The following is a 14,624-nucleotide window of genomic DNA, read 5'->3' on the forward strand; positions in this document are numbered from 1 at the left end:
TTGAAGGAAATTATATTATTTTAATTAGATGAAAACCCAAATTGTTCTTAATTTGTTATTGGTGAAAAAATAAGGGCAATATATAGGGAATTATATATATATAAGAAAACAAGCATAATCTTCAAATTGATATGCTATATGGAACTCCCTTTCCAGTAACTCCAGGCCCTGAGAATGGCTTCATTAGCTCATATGGCACCACCCCTGCACCATTCCTATTCTTCAAATTAGTATCTGCATTTCTTGAGTCTATAATACCTTCAATCTCCTTCAATTTCGTACTAAACCTTTCAAAGGCCAATTTTATAGTTGGATTCTCAACCCATGATTGCTCCACGTATTGTCCAATATACTCTTCATCTGGAGAATGATCTGATAACAAATTCAAAACCACCATCACCAAGGTTGATTGAATTTGTGATGGTAAACACTCCAAAAAGGTTTTCTCAGGGCTATTTATCAGCTTTTCCAACTCTTCCTTATAAGGGTCTTCTGTAGGAATGTTATTTCTAGCAATTGTAGGTCGGTTAGGGAAATAACCTCCATAAGCATATTGGGCAAAGTTAACAGCAGCATGATGTGCAGAAGCTACCCATGCTATAGTTGTAACGATCTCAGCAAGGTCTTCTGGTGTTTTGAGATTTGGCCACCATGGTTCTTCGGCTTTGTCTCCATGACCTACTGTTCGAATTTCTGTCCACCATGCTTGGAGCTCTTGATCAGACTCTACTGTGCTTGGGCTTGGATAATAATGGTTAACATACTCACTTACCCATTCTTTGATGGCATCCCATATAAGAAGACCATCATTGGCAAAAGGGTAGTCTTCAATTGTTAGCTTTAGGCCATGTGGTGCACTTGGATCAGCCACAGCCATTCCTCTAACAGATAATGAAAGAAAGGATTAACATCAATCAGTGAATAATGTGGTTTTGCAAAAAGAAGTAAACATAAATGAAGAAAGATGATTCACAAAATTCTCATTACAAAAATCATTAAATAAAATTCAATTTTAAAGATTCAAAATAATTAATTATTATATTAAATAAGTTAAATAATGTTTTAGAAAAAAAAAATATTTAAAATAACTTTTATTACTAATAAAAATTATAATTTTAAATTCATACTAAATTAGTTATGAATATTTTAGTTACTAATTAATTTAAATTAGAGTTAGTAACTAAAATCTTAATAATTAATTAAATATCAATTTAAAAATTAGTTTATAAATTTTATTAATAATAAAATTGATTTTAAATATTTTTTTTAATTTATAAAATAGTATTTAATTTAATAAATGATTCTTATTTTTAATTAATTTTAATTTAATGATTTCTTTTAGCGTTTCAAATGAATAGAATTTTGTATGAACCTTACCTGGAAATAAGATCATTGGGAAGTGCTTGCAAATCAAATTGCCAAAGTTGATCATATGCCACAGAGCTTATTTCCATTGAATATTTTCTTGGAGAGAAGGAAGTTTCAATGACCCCATTTGCACTGATAAGCACCTGACGAGCCAGGGAATTGATCTCCATGGTATATCTCATGTGTGGATGCAGTAATCTATAGATTGGATGCATGGTGCTAAGTTGCCTATGCGTTGCAATGATGAAGGGTTCTACAGCACAATGAGTTCTTAACCTACAAAATTGAACAAAGTTAGAATCACTTAAAGAGAATAATAACATTTGGTTGGTGCATTGTGTCATAATGCATGGCAAAAGAGAATAACATATATATATAACTGCACTCACCAATGGCTTACAAGTTCATGATAACCTGAATCATGGGCTAGAACATGAACTTTGGCCAGCCTCCAAAGCCAGAGATTGGTTGCATGAGAATTGGAATGAGAAGACGGTTTAAAGACCTGCTTCCATTGTGGCTTGCCTTCCATAGGTGGTCTCGTGAGCTCAATAGCTAATGGTTTCAATGTTCCTTGTTCAGTGAGGAAGAATAGTGTCCGTGATCCATATAAAGTGGTTCCCTTAATCTCTCTCACTTTGCTTACATATGGTAAGAATAAATCATGGTAGTCTAACATAAACAACTTCTTCTGCTTAATAGCCTGCATGTATCCAAATTAAGTATTACTTTTAATCATAACATAGTCTAATTTAGCAAAGTCAATGATGATTTGGTACCTCTTCAACTGTACAATAACCAATTATTTGTGGCTCAATGACTTCTCTAGTGATAGCTGATTCTGGTGAACCATAGATTTGGGGATCTAATTTACTTTTCAAGGGCCACTCCTACAGGATGAATATTAAATGAGAACAAATTATTAAAGAACATTTTAGTGTGTATGATACCAAAAGCAAAAACCAAATATTTTGAGGCACTCTTGCCTTGACCACTTGGATGCTATATGGGTTGACACCTGCCAAAGTTTCCCTTGCAAACTGTTCATCTGATAACCAAAAGAATCTATCCCCTGCAATTTCCAACCACACAACAACCATATAGATATAGAAAACTTTATACATTTTTTATCTTTTACATATAGTGTTAACATGATTCCTAAAACGTTAGTTTTAAATTTTACTTTTTAATATGATATTAAAATTATTTAGAATTTATTATAACGAGGTCAACTGCTATTAGGCCTCTATTGAATAATTCATTATATAGCTTCAAATATGAGTTGATAGTTCGATGTGAAGAAGTGTGCTGAAAATTCCAAATCTATTACATTGAACACAAATTTTATAAATCGATTTTATGAGATTAAATTAAACTTAAAGTCCACTTCTTAATTTGATATCAAAATCATTTAAAATTTATCTTAACCAAATTTTATATTGGACTTCATAGTATATTTTGCATAAATGTAAGTTTAAGTGGTGTGATAAGCATTGTTTCTCGTTATGAAATTAAAGTGAACTTACTTTTTAATGCTTCTGGAGTATCGAAACGTAGAAGGTTCTGTGTATCATTAATAACACTGAGAAACTTTGGAATTACCCTTTGAAGCAGATTCCAAGCATTGGCTTGAAGCTGTGGCAAGTGAATTCCCTCTTTATAGAGCGTGTCTATGTCTTCGAAGCTCACAAATCCACGATCTTGGTCAGACAGAATTGCATCTAAGGATTCCAAAACCAAACTTACTCCTGAGGATACTGTAGTTGTTATGAACTGTGTTTGCTTTATCTCAGAAAACACCTCATCGCGAGGAACATAGAAATTTGATCCTTTCTTTTCAGACAACGAGTCTATATAACAATTCAATCAAAAACCAAAAATAAAATTAGAGGAAAATCTGTTAGAAACTTATCCATCATATATTATCCCCCGTTGATTTGATATTAAATCAAGTGACTTTAAAGTTAAAAAAATTACTAAAATGAATCATATATAATTATAATTTTTTATAAACATATTATTGTAGGATTTTAAATTGGAGGTAGTGCTTTTCATTTCGTGTATGAGATTGTGCGTGAAATAAAGTTAATTATTTTTAAAATAATAATTTATTTAAGGAACAAGATTTCTTTATTAAAAGAAAAAATATCAACTATTTTTTAAATAAACAAAAAATCAAAAGAAATAAGAAATCAACTATTTATTAAATACATACTTTTAAAAAATACAGTCAAACAAACTTACCCATATTAAACAAATATCAAATCATATAAATAGGAATTCCTAATATCAAGAATTTTATTTTCATTCATTTGTTTTTAAAATTTCAATATATATTGGAAATACATTAATGTTTTTCATTATAAAAGTTTCTATTATTGTTTTCTTCTTAAAACTAGTTATACAGTTGAATTTGCATGAAAATTAGGAAGGTTTTCCTTTATGGCCTTCTTTTTATATGTTGGAAATTCGCTAGCTATATAAAAAAATATTGATAAAAAATAATTATTTTATTATAAATACTTACTAAGTCTAGATTTTGACTAAAGACAAAAAAATAATTTTACTTTATAATACAGATCTCTTATTTATGTTGAATGGTGTATAATGATTTATATATGATACTAGTTTTGTATAAAAAAAAAACAGAAGGTGACATAAGGAAAATAGTTAAATAACCTGCTTTTGATGGGTTTCGACCTGTGCGACAGCGTCTTGGGTATGGATATTGGGTGGTGGCACCAAGAACAGGTCTTTTAAGGTCAATGTTGGTGTCAGGGTCTCCGAGATCATTGTAAACATCATAGTCGTAAATTCTATCACCGTTTTTACGTTCTCCTTCTCCATTTCCTCTTATTATCACCAATTCCTCTTGCCTTAACTTTCTCAATCCACTTGGTGTTTCTGATGGCAAGTACAACTGTTCCATCCAGACATACATATCTTCATTACTTAATTCTAATACCAACAATTACAAACTTCAAAAAATTAACACAAAACATTTCAAAATAAAAGAGTATATACATCTTTTGAACCTTATAAATTAATTGGAAGTTCAACATTCTTCAAATGTTTCATATTATTTTATTTATTTATTATTAATAAAAAAGTATAAAAATATTTCCTCTATTTCCCTTTTATTTTTGGACATTATTTTTATTAGTGTCTGGTCGCCGTTGAAATTACAAAACTGTATCATTTTAGAGTATATGATGTAGCAATACTAATTAACTCTATGGACAAATTTATATATTGAAGTAAAGAATAATATGAAAAAACTTTTAAGAACGGATAAAATACTATACAATTTTAAGAAATTAATTAACGTGTGTCACTGTAGGTTAACATTTTCTCATATTAACATAAAATCACTTATTATAGCATGGTTACATTCAGATAGTTATTGAAAATTTTACTAGCCATATTCAATTTTATCTTGGATATCTCTAGTAATTAGAAAATAAAGCATAACAAAATTTCAATTCATTTTAAAGTATATTTTCTAAAAATTATGAATACATAATCAATTTATTAATTTCATTCACTACTAAAAAATCATAATATAGAAACCAATTTTGAAGAGAAAAAATAATTAATTATTATATTGACTAATTTAGATATTAATTTAAAGATTAAAAAAAATATTGACATAAAAATTAGTGTCTATTATCGATAAATAGTTCTTAAGTTGATATCTAATTAACTATCGAAGTTTTAACTACCAATTATTTAGATTTTAAAGTTGATATCTAAATTTTACTACTAATTATTTTAATATCAATTAATTTATATTATTGATAAATAATTTTTAAATTAATATTTAATTAACTAAAATAATTGATAACTAACCAAATATCAATTTAGAAACTATTTATAAGTAATATAAACTAATGTAGATATATATTAATAAATTTTGTACTCTATTAAATTATATTTAATTTAATTAATATAATAACTAATTAATTTTTATCTTTAAAATGATTTTTTATTTAATAATTTTCTTGTAGTGATTAATATCATAAAAAAATTAATTATTTTTTGAAAGAAATGAAGTGTGAAAATATATTTTGAATGTGAGAGATTGCAAACAGCATATTATATTTTAGTCTAACCTTGTTAGCAAAGAAGACTCTCTTCTGAGAATTTTGACTTTTTGGCTGAATCCATGAATCACAGATAAAGTGCAGAGGGCCATTAGAGAAGCCATCAAGAACTATGGTCTTTAGGAACACCTCATTGCAGTCCTCATTCTGTACCAAAACAGCACCAACATTCCCAAAAGATGCTGCTAACTCAAATCTAATCTCATATTGCACCTCATCCTCTTTTGTCCCACTCTTCTGCACATTACTCTCTGTTGTCTTTCTCTCTGAATTCGTTTCTTCATTTAGGGTAACAAAATGTAAAACTTTAATAAGCAGATTAACAAATATATGGGAGATGGATTGTAAATTTTAATTGAAGTAATAAGAGATATGCATTAGAGTAAAGTATGTTTTGCATTCCTTTAAAAATTTTAAATATTATTTTCATTTCCCTAAAATTTCAACATTACATTTTAAAATTTAAACTTATTTTCTAGCCGTTAATCAGTATAATAATAATAATAAATGACATTTTTAATTATATATCTATTCAAAATCACTTTTAATTGATATTTATGTATTAAAATCATATTTTTTTTTTATCAAGAATAACAAATTAATTAAAATTAAATAGGATATTTGAGTGTCGAACTTATATACAAATTATTTAGAAGCAAATCAGCCAAAAGTTTATGTTTCATGTATTTTGATGAAGCATATGTCACGTGCCAAAAAAACATATACACATAAAAGATCTACTAATTCACCCAGCTAGATCTTATTGGTTCAACAAACTTTCGAAAGTGTATCCCTATAGAAAACACGTGTTGCATAATGTGTGATATATTAAAATCGCATGTTAGTTTGTCTCTGTTGTTGTCACTGACAACCTAAAATTTATTTATAAGGAATAACACCTTGAAATTTTGGGAGATGTTTTTAATATATTTGAAATTTTATAAGGAAACAAAAATCATTTACCTTATATATTAAATAAATACGTAGATTTAGTTAATTTTTATTTTATAATTAATTTTTAATTTCTAATATTCATTTTAACCTATACTAGTGGAGAAGAAAAAAATGTATTTTAATAAAAAAAAATTATTAATAATAGTGGTTATATAATAAATATAATACAGTCATTTGGGTAGTTTATTTTAATTTTAAAATATAATTAAGAGTAAAATAAAAATATTAAATATGTATCTGTTTTATATATTATTATAGAATTTTTTTACTTAAAATATGATTAAAGATAAAATAAAAATATATGTCAATATTACAACGTGTTAATTGTAACTTCAATATAAAGTCACATTTTTTTTTCTATGGCAATTCATATCAAATCGTACTACTATTAATTTTAGAGTCAGCTTGTTAAATTGACGACATCCATTCAGTATTGTGCTTACAACTTTATACATGTACTAACGGAAGAAATTAAACCAATAATATCTTCAAACTTTTGTTGGTAAATAATTATTATTTTGTTTTATAATTTTTATTCATTATCATTGTAAAAGTGATTAATTGTGTCGTTAGCTATTTTATCCTGACCAATATTTTCACATTCTGTTAAAAAATAGTTTTTTTGTTATGTGAATGTCTGAATTAGATTTTAAGAAATTAACATTATTTTTTTAAAATAAAAAAAATGAAAAAGCTCTGCTAATGTTGTCCAGGATAGTAAATAGTCCTTTTATTATAAATTATGTACATTTGTTAATTTGAATTTGGATATGTAATTTAATAGTGGTACATGAATAGAGTAAGAAAGAGAAATATTATTTTAATTTAGTTTAAACTGTCATAATAAGTTAGTATATATTTCGTCCATAACATGATTTAAAATTCTTCTAAAATTTTATAGCATAAAATCAAAATATATATATTCTGTATTTAATTTATAATTCTATTTTAATGATTTATGGAGAATTTGACTTTTCTTTCCTAGGGATAGGGGTGATATCCAGTAGGGAAACAGGAGCCCCAAATTATCTATCATGTGACAAGTGACAGATTACAATTGGCAAAAGTACCTTCAACTCTTTTCAACATTTTCATTTTATTTTATGGAGTGGAATTTACCAAAGATTCTAAAAATATATTGGTCTTATCCTCCAAGTGCTGGATGACATCTTACCTACTTCAATTTATTATGATAATTGTGTTGTATACTATTTATATGATAAATAAATGGGTATAAAAAGTAATATTAAAGTGTATTTGAATGAAGTTTGTTAAAAATTACTCAAGAAAAAACTTCTACAAGTTAAAATTAATTAGTATAAAATTTAATTTGCAAATATCCTTTTATTAATTTAAAAAAAAATATTTGTATTGCAGCTAATTAAAAAGAAACATGGTAGAATCAGATGCTAACTAGATGCATGAACACTTTTCTTTTACTATAGATAATACATTGTTTAAAAATGTTTTCACGTTTCGTTATTTGACGTGAAATTATTTTTACTTTTAGTCTAAATTTTAGATTTTCTTAATACATATAATAATAAAAAACTATTGAAATAAGTTATTTTTAAATTTTTTTTACGTAATAAATAAATTTTTAATATAAATTACTATGTTAAAATATACATACTAAAAATTTGTTAATTTTTTTGTGACATAAAAAAATAATTGATAAAAATATATTTTAATAATTTTCTTAATACGAATATTTAGAAAATTTAAAACTTAAACTAATAAAAAGATAAATTTTGAGTGAAAGCACATAAAGAAAATAACATATTTAACCCATAATACCATAATACGTTATGAAAGCAAATGAAGAAGTTGGAAATAGTTAAAAATGTGCATAAATATGAAGACTTCTCTGTAGAAAAGATGGAAGCAAATTGAGAAACAGAACTTACTTGGATCAAGCTCATCGCTCACAAGCTGCAAAACAAGTGTTTTCCCAATCAAATCCTTGATTCCATCAAGACCTCCATTAAGGAGATTCCCTAGGATTCCACCCCGATTTTGCTTCACAGTGACAAGGGCCTTCACACTTTGAGAAGTTGTGATGGTGTTTGTGTTTTTGGAAGTGCTTGCCATTACAACTTTCATGCACCTATGAACCTTCCTCTGTCTTGGAGAAGAGTGTTTACAGTGCTTCAAGAACCAACTATTTCTATGGCTATTATTGTGAGTATCTTTCCCATGTATATATAGAGGGAAAGATGAGCTATTGAGGACACTTATTTGGTGCACATGTGAGCTTCTCATTGTCAACATGGTTAATCTTTTTTGGTTTAGAACTACTATCTAAGGGTTAGGGTTGGGATTCTTATTATATTGCAGAGAAAGACCATCCACGCGGCTTACAGACACCTTAATTATGAGAGTCTCGTTTGATTTTTCAAACGTTTTTGCAAACGACAAACAATAACACTGAAACGAAGACATGAAAGATAAAACCATAAATCAATTTTTTCTTCCAAATGACATTGATCTTATTAGGTGTTTTCTATGAAACTTTCTCAACTAGGGCGGCTACGTAGGTTGCTTGAGGAAACATTGAGGTTTTAATGAAGTTTTCGTTGTTTACCTGATACACTGGCAGTAGGGCCTACTCGTGTTGTACTGTGTAAAAGTCACGCCTTTCACACTTTAACATTTTGTTGCGTATTATTTTGAAATATTCAAATTCTGCATCTTTGTGGACACACTGTTTTTTCAAAACATATTACTTACACCTCACGTTCTCATGACATCCACTAATTATTTTTCTACCGCATATTTCTATTTAAACACAACCAATTCACACATTTATTACAAACATTAGCTTAAAAGAATAGCTTTAGGGATTTAATTATATCTGGGTATAAATTTTAAAATAATATCAAAATTTATTCTAAATTTATTAATGAGTTTCTTTTGCTTTATCGTCAAACTTACATAATTAAAGACCAAGAGCAGAAAATGTAAATGGTCTTAGAGTCGGTCACGGAAACTCTAAATGGAGACATGCAATAGGCAAAATGAAGAAAATAGGACCAGATCGACACTAATTTAGGGATCGACAGTAATTTAGGAAAAACATACTAATATTTGTTTATTTATTTTTTATTGTTAAAAAAAAAATTTACGAGTTTGTTAAATTATTTTTTATTATTATATTTTTTATATTTGTTGGTAAAATTTGTCAGAAATTGAACACAAATTAATATTGTCAATATTATCTAGGGTGATTAAGCGGGTTAGCCCGTCTCGCATTGACCCGTCCCACGTTTGACCTGCAAAAATGTGGATTAGGTTGGCCTGTCCTGCAAAGTTATTGTGGGTTAGAATTCCCGACCCGTCCCGCATAAGAGCTGGTCCACGGGTTTGCGGGTCAGTCCGTGTTTTTTTTTTAAAATTAAATATTTTTGTTTTACATTTTATTCTTAAAAAATTGTCAAATTAAACCTATATATTTGTTACTATCAAACATAATTTTTTTTTTCTTTTCAAACATAGTCAAACATCAAAACATTAAACATTAAGATAAATATCAAATATCATTATTCTTCCACTTCCAAAACATTAAAAATACCTAATTCTAAAACATTAAACATAAACATTAATTCAAAAACATTAAACATAAACATTATTGGCATTCTTCCATTTCAATAACATTGGATGCTACCTTAGAAGAACTTTCATCCATTTTTTCATAATTATAATCTTCTTCGTCATCTGCACACATTAAAACAATGACAATTTTTTTTTTCTTGCGAGCTCGCGGACCAGCCTGCCCCACCTCGCTGCTGGCCCGCGCGGGCCGCGAGCTAATGCGGGTTAGCAGGTTGAAAAGATCAGCCTGCCCCGCGTGTTTTACCAGCGAGTCGCGGACCGGCCCGCATGGCCCCCCCGCTTTGCCATCCCTAATATTACTCATAAGTAAAGTCTTAAGTAAATTTCATAATATTAATATAATTATAATAATAATAATTAAGATAATAATAATAAAAAAAATTATCATAATAATAAAATATAATAATATTAATATTAAAAAATATTATTAATATTAATATTAATATTAAAAAAATATTAATAATAATAATAAAATATTAATATTAATATTAATAATATTAATATTTAAAATATTAATATTAAAACTAATAATAGTAATACCAATAATAGTAGTAATAATAATAACATAATAAGAATAATAATAATCATATCATGATCACTAAATTCTCTGGTTTAGTGGGTACAAATTCTCTCATGTACTCAGTGGATGTGAGTTTGATTCCCTCTTTTAACAAAGTTGGAAGGGTTAGAGGTTTGGAAGCTAACATTAAGGTAAAGAGTGATTTATGGTGTAGCTCAAAGGAGTTGAAGTTGGGAGTCAATAGTGCGAGGGAAGAAAAGTGGGAAATTGTTTGAAGATTATTTATGGCTACACGTAATTTTGGAGTTAGACTTGGATCTGTTGAGTTTAAGACTCTGTCGTTGGAGGACAACTTAAGGTTGGTTTCCAACTTCACAGAGGAAGAAATAAAGGAAGCGGTTTGGCTGTGTGAAGGATCTAAAAGCCCTGATCCATATGGGTTTAGTTTCAACTTCATCAAGAATAGTTGGGAGGTTTTTAAACATGATATTACAACAATTGTGCACCATTTTTAGAATACAAGTAATATCCCGAAGGGTTGTAATGCATCATTTATAGCCTTAGTCCCTAAAGTGAGGGACCTTTAGGGAGGGACCCCATAAAGCTTTACCAATATAGACCAATCTCCTTAATGGGTGCCCTATATAAAATTATCTCATAGGTGTTGTCCTGTCGTGTTAAGAATGCCCTCCTTGTGGTTGTTGATGAAAGACAATCGACATTCTTAAAGGATAGAGGGATGCTAGATAGTGTCCCAGTGGTCAATGAGGTTGTTGAGGAGCTTAGGAGGCACGAGAGGAGTGGTCTTTGCTTGAAGGTGGACTATGTAAAGGCGTACGACTCGGTTAGGTGGGATTTCTTATATGATATGTTGCAGAGGTTGGGGTTTCATAGAGGATGTTTGGAGTCTACGACTGTGTCAGTTTTGGTTAACAGAAGACCTTCGTGATGACGAAGACGGGCTAGATGAGTCAGAAAGGGAAGAGAGAAGGTCCCTCTTTGCTAAGCTTTCAGTTTCCAAGTCTAAACAAGAGGCGATTTTATTTCAGAAAGCAAGACAAAGCTGGATTAAACAGGGGGACCTCAATACAAAGTTCTTCCACTCTTCGGTAAAATGGAGGAGGGCAAGGAATCAGTTGCACGAGATTTTTGTCAACAACATTTGGTGTGACAATAAGGAGGAGGTAAAGAATAAGGTTTGTGAGTTCTTTGAAGAGAGGTTCGCTAGGAATGACGCTTGCCAGGTCAAACTGGATAAGGTCGAATTCAATTCCATATTAGAAACCGACAATGAGATGCTAATTGGTGATTTTTCGGAAGAAGAGGTGAGAGCTGCGATTTGGGGGTGTGATAGTTCAAAGAGTCACAACACTGATGGTTTTAACTTTGGTTTTATAAAATCTTGTTGGGACATCCTAAAGAAGGACGTGGTGGCGGCAGTAAAGGATTTCGCAGGTTATGGCAAATGGCCAAGAGGTTCAAATGCGTTGTTTCTTTGTTTGATACCAAAAGTAGAAAATCCTCAACAATTGGGGGAATTTAAACCTATTTCATTAGTAGGTTGCTTGTACAAGATCATCTCTAAAGCGCTTTCCTTGCGTTTGAAAAAGATGATTGGAAAAGTTATAGATGCTAGACAGTCGGCTTTTTTTGAAGGAAGAGGTTTACTGGACAGTGTGGTAGTTGCGAATGAGGTTCTGGAAGAATACAAGAGAAAGAGGAAGAGTTGCGTGTTCTTCAAAGTTGATTATGAGAAGACTTACGACTCGGTGAATTGGGATTTCATATTTTATATGCTTAAGAGGTTGAGATTCTGTGACCGCTGGATAAAGGGTTGTTTAGAGTCGGCTTCGGTTTCATTCCTTGTTAATGGGAGTCCAACCAGGGAGTTCTTTCCTAGAAATGGTCTCCGCTAGGGTGACCCACTTGCTCCTTTTCTCTTCCTCATTGTGGCAGAAGGGCTAGTTGGGGTGGCAAGGGTAGCAGAAGAAAAGAAGTTGATTGACAGTTTGGAGGTTGGAAAAGATAAAGTAAAGGTAAATATGTTACAGTATGTAGACGATACTTTGTTCTTCTGTGAAGCAAATACCAAAAGTGTATTTAATATTAAGGCAATTCTGCAATGTTTTGAGCTCTCTTCAGGGTTAAGGGTTAATTTCATGAAGAGTAGGATTGGTGGGACGGGGCTGGACCAGGTAGTGCTACAACAGTTCACAACTATTCTTAACTGCGATACGATGGTTGCTCCTTTTATCTACTTGGGTATGCCAGTAGGTGGGAGTCATAAGCGAGGCGACTTCTAGAATGGGGTGATTGAGAAGGTTCATAATAGATTAAGCAGGTGGAAGGGAAGATGTTTGATGATGGCTGGGAGAATCTGTTTGATTAAGTTCGTGCTCTCGTCTATTCCGCTATTCTCTATGTCATTATTCAAACTGCCTTCGGGGGTGGTAGGAAAGCTGATTAGGATACAAAGAAATTTTCTCTGGGGGTGGGCTGCAGAAGGAAGGAAGATTGCATGGGCTTCCTGGAGTTTGGTCTGTAAGCCACGCGAGTTTGGGGGACTTGGGATTATGGATTTAAAGTTGTTCAACCTAGCTTTATTGGGGAAGTGGATTTAGAGGCTAGGATCGGTCGAGGGCGGCCTTTGGAATGAGATTCTCTTTTCTAAATACGGAGGGTGGAGAAGTTTGGGAGAGGAAGGAAAAGGTAGGAGGTGCTCCCTTTGGTGGAAAGATTTGAAAGAGGTGTGGTCTTCGGAGGGTTGGGGGAGAAATTTTGAAGATGGTTTCAAGTGGAAAGTTGGTGACGGGAAGGATATTTATTTCTGGAAGGACAGTTGGCTGAACGACGAGTCTTTTAAGAATGCCTTCCCAAGATTGTTCTCTATTAGTTCTACCAAAGACGCAAAGCTGACGGAGCTTGGCTTTTGGTCGAACGGAGTTTGGGTTTGACAGCTAGCTTGGAGAAGACCGTTTGTTGAGTGGGAGAAGTCGATGGCGGATCAGTTGAGTCAGCTCTTGCTTAAGGCTTGGGTTGCCTCGGGAGAGGTGGATAGTTGGATTTGGAAGGAGGGGGGTTTCCAAACTTTTTCAGTCAATTCTGCCTACAATCTTGTCAGGAAGGATCTGGAGGCGAACTCTTCGCCGATTTTTGTAAGTTGTGGAGGTGCAAGGCAGTGCCCTCTGCACTGCTTTTAGCTTGGAGGTTGATGGAAAACAAGCTTGCTACTAGGGTAAATCTAAGTAGAAGAGGGGTATTGGTGGATAACTCGATGTGTAGTTTATATGGGAAGAAGGAAGAAACTTGCAGACATTTGTTCTTCGATTGCAGCTTTGCTAAGCAAGTTTGGTGTTTTTGCTATAGATGGCTTGGGGTTCTGGTCGTGTCACACTTTGAGCCGAAGAATAACTTTGATCAATTTAGGATGAGCCCTGCTTCAGAGACGGTTAATAGTGTATGGAACACAATCTGGGTCGGGGTGGTTAGCGAAATATGGAATCACAGGAATAACATTATTTTCAAAAGAGGAGTGGCGGACGTGTCTGAGGTATTTTCTTTGGTGCAAGTAAAGGTTTGGTCTTGGGTTTCTTTAAATTTTAGGTCAGCTTCGTTTTCCTTTTCAGATTGGTGTTTAGAACCTATGTTGTGCATGAGGTTAATCACTTAAGAGTGTTAGATGTAGCAAGGGCAAGGTAAGTTTTAGTTAGTTTTGGAGGTTTTAGGCAGGAATCGGTAGTTGGGTACCATGTATAAGGGTTGAACCACCCTTGAAGTGGTTCCTATTTATTTATTTTTTATTGCCGATAAAAAAAAATGTAAGGGATCGATAGTTAGGGAACATTCTTAAGGATTTTATGTGCGAGGAATCAATATAAATGACTTTTATATGAGCACCAATTTCAATCAAAGAACTTAATATTAACATGCTAATCAAAATACATGAGAGTGAGAGATGAAACCTAATCCCTATTTTAACTTGAAGCAACTAATTCTTTGTCTGTTTTCTTGTTGATCATTACCAACAAAATCACTTTAACACTCTTTTTAATTGTTTTGTTTTATAT

At 31.3% G+C, this 14,624-nt stretch overlaps 1 protein-coding gene across 1 annotated transcript; it reads right to left on the bottom strand.

Annotated features, from left to right (window-relative positions):
* Positions 1 to 8,980, bottom strand: LOC137831032 (linoleate 13S-lipoxygenase 2-1, chloroplastic). Its single transcript, XM_068638522.2, has 9 exons — positions 8,333 to 8,980; positions 5,481 to 5,749; positions 4,048 to 4,288; positions 2,895 to 3,218; positions 2,355 to 2,440; positions 2,148 to 2,258; positions 1,758 to 2,071; positions 1,378 to 1,644; positions 1 to 881 (listed from the first exon to the last, which is right to left on the bottom strand). The coding sequence occupies exons 1-9, from the start codon at positions 8,694 to 8,696 to the stop codon at positions 122 to 124; spliced, it is 2,736 nt and encodes a 911-aa protein (XP_068494623.2). The 5' UTR covers positions 8,697 to 8,980; the 3' UTR covers positions 1 to 121.
* Positions 8,981 to 14,624: the final 5,644 nt, after the last annotated feature.

This window comes from Phaseolus vulgaris, chromosome 6 (assembly GCF_051622355.1).
Source record: "Phaseolus vulgaris cultivar YP4 chromosome 6, ASM5162235v1, whole genome shotgun sequence".
NCBI lineage: Eukaryota > Viridiplantae > Streptophyta > Magnoliopsida > Fabales > Fabaceae > Phaseolus > Phaseolus vulgaris.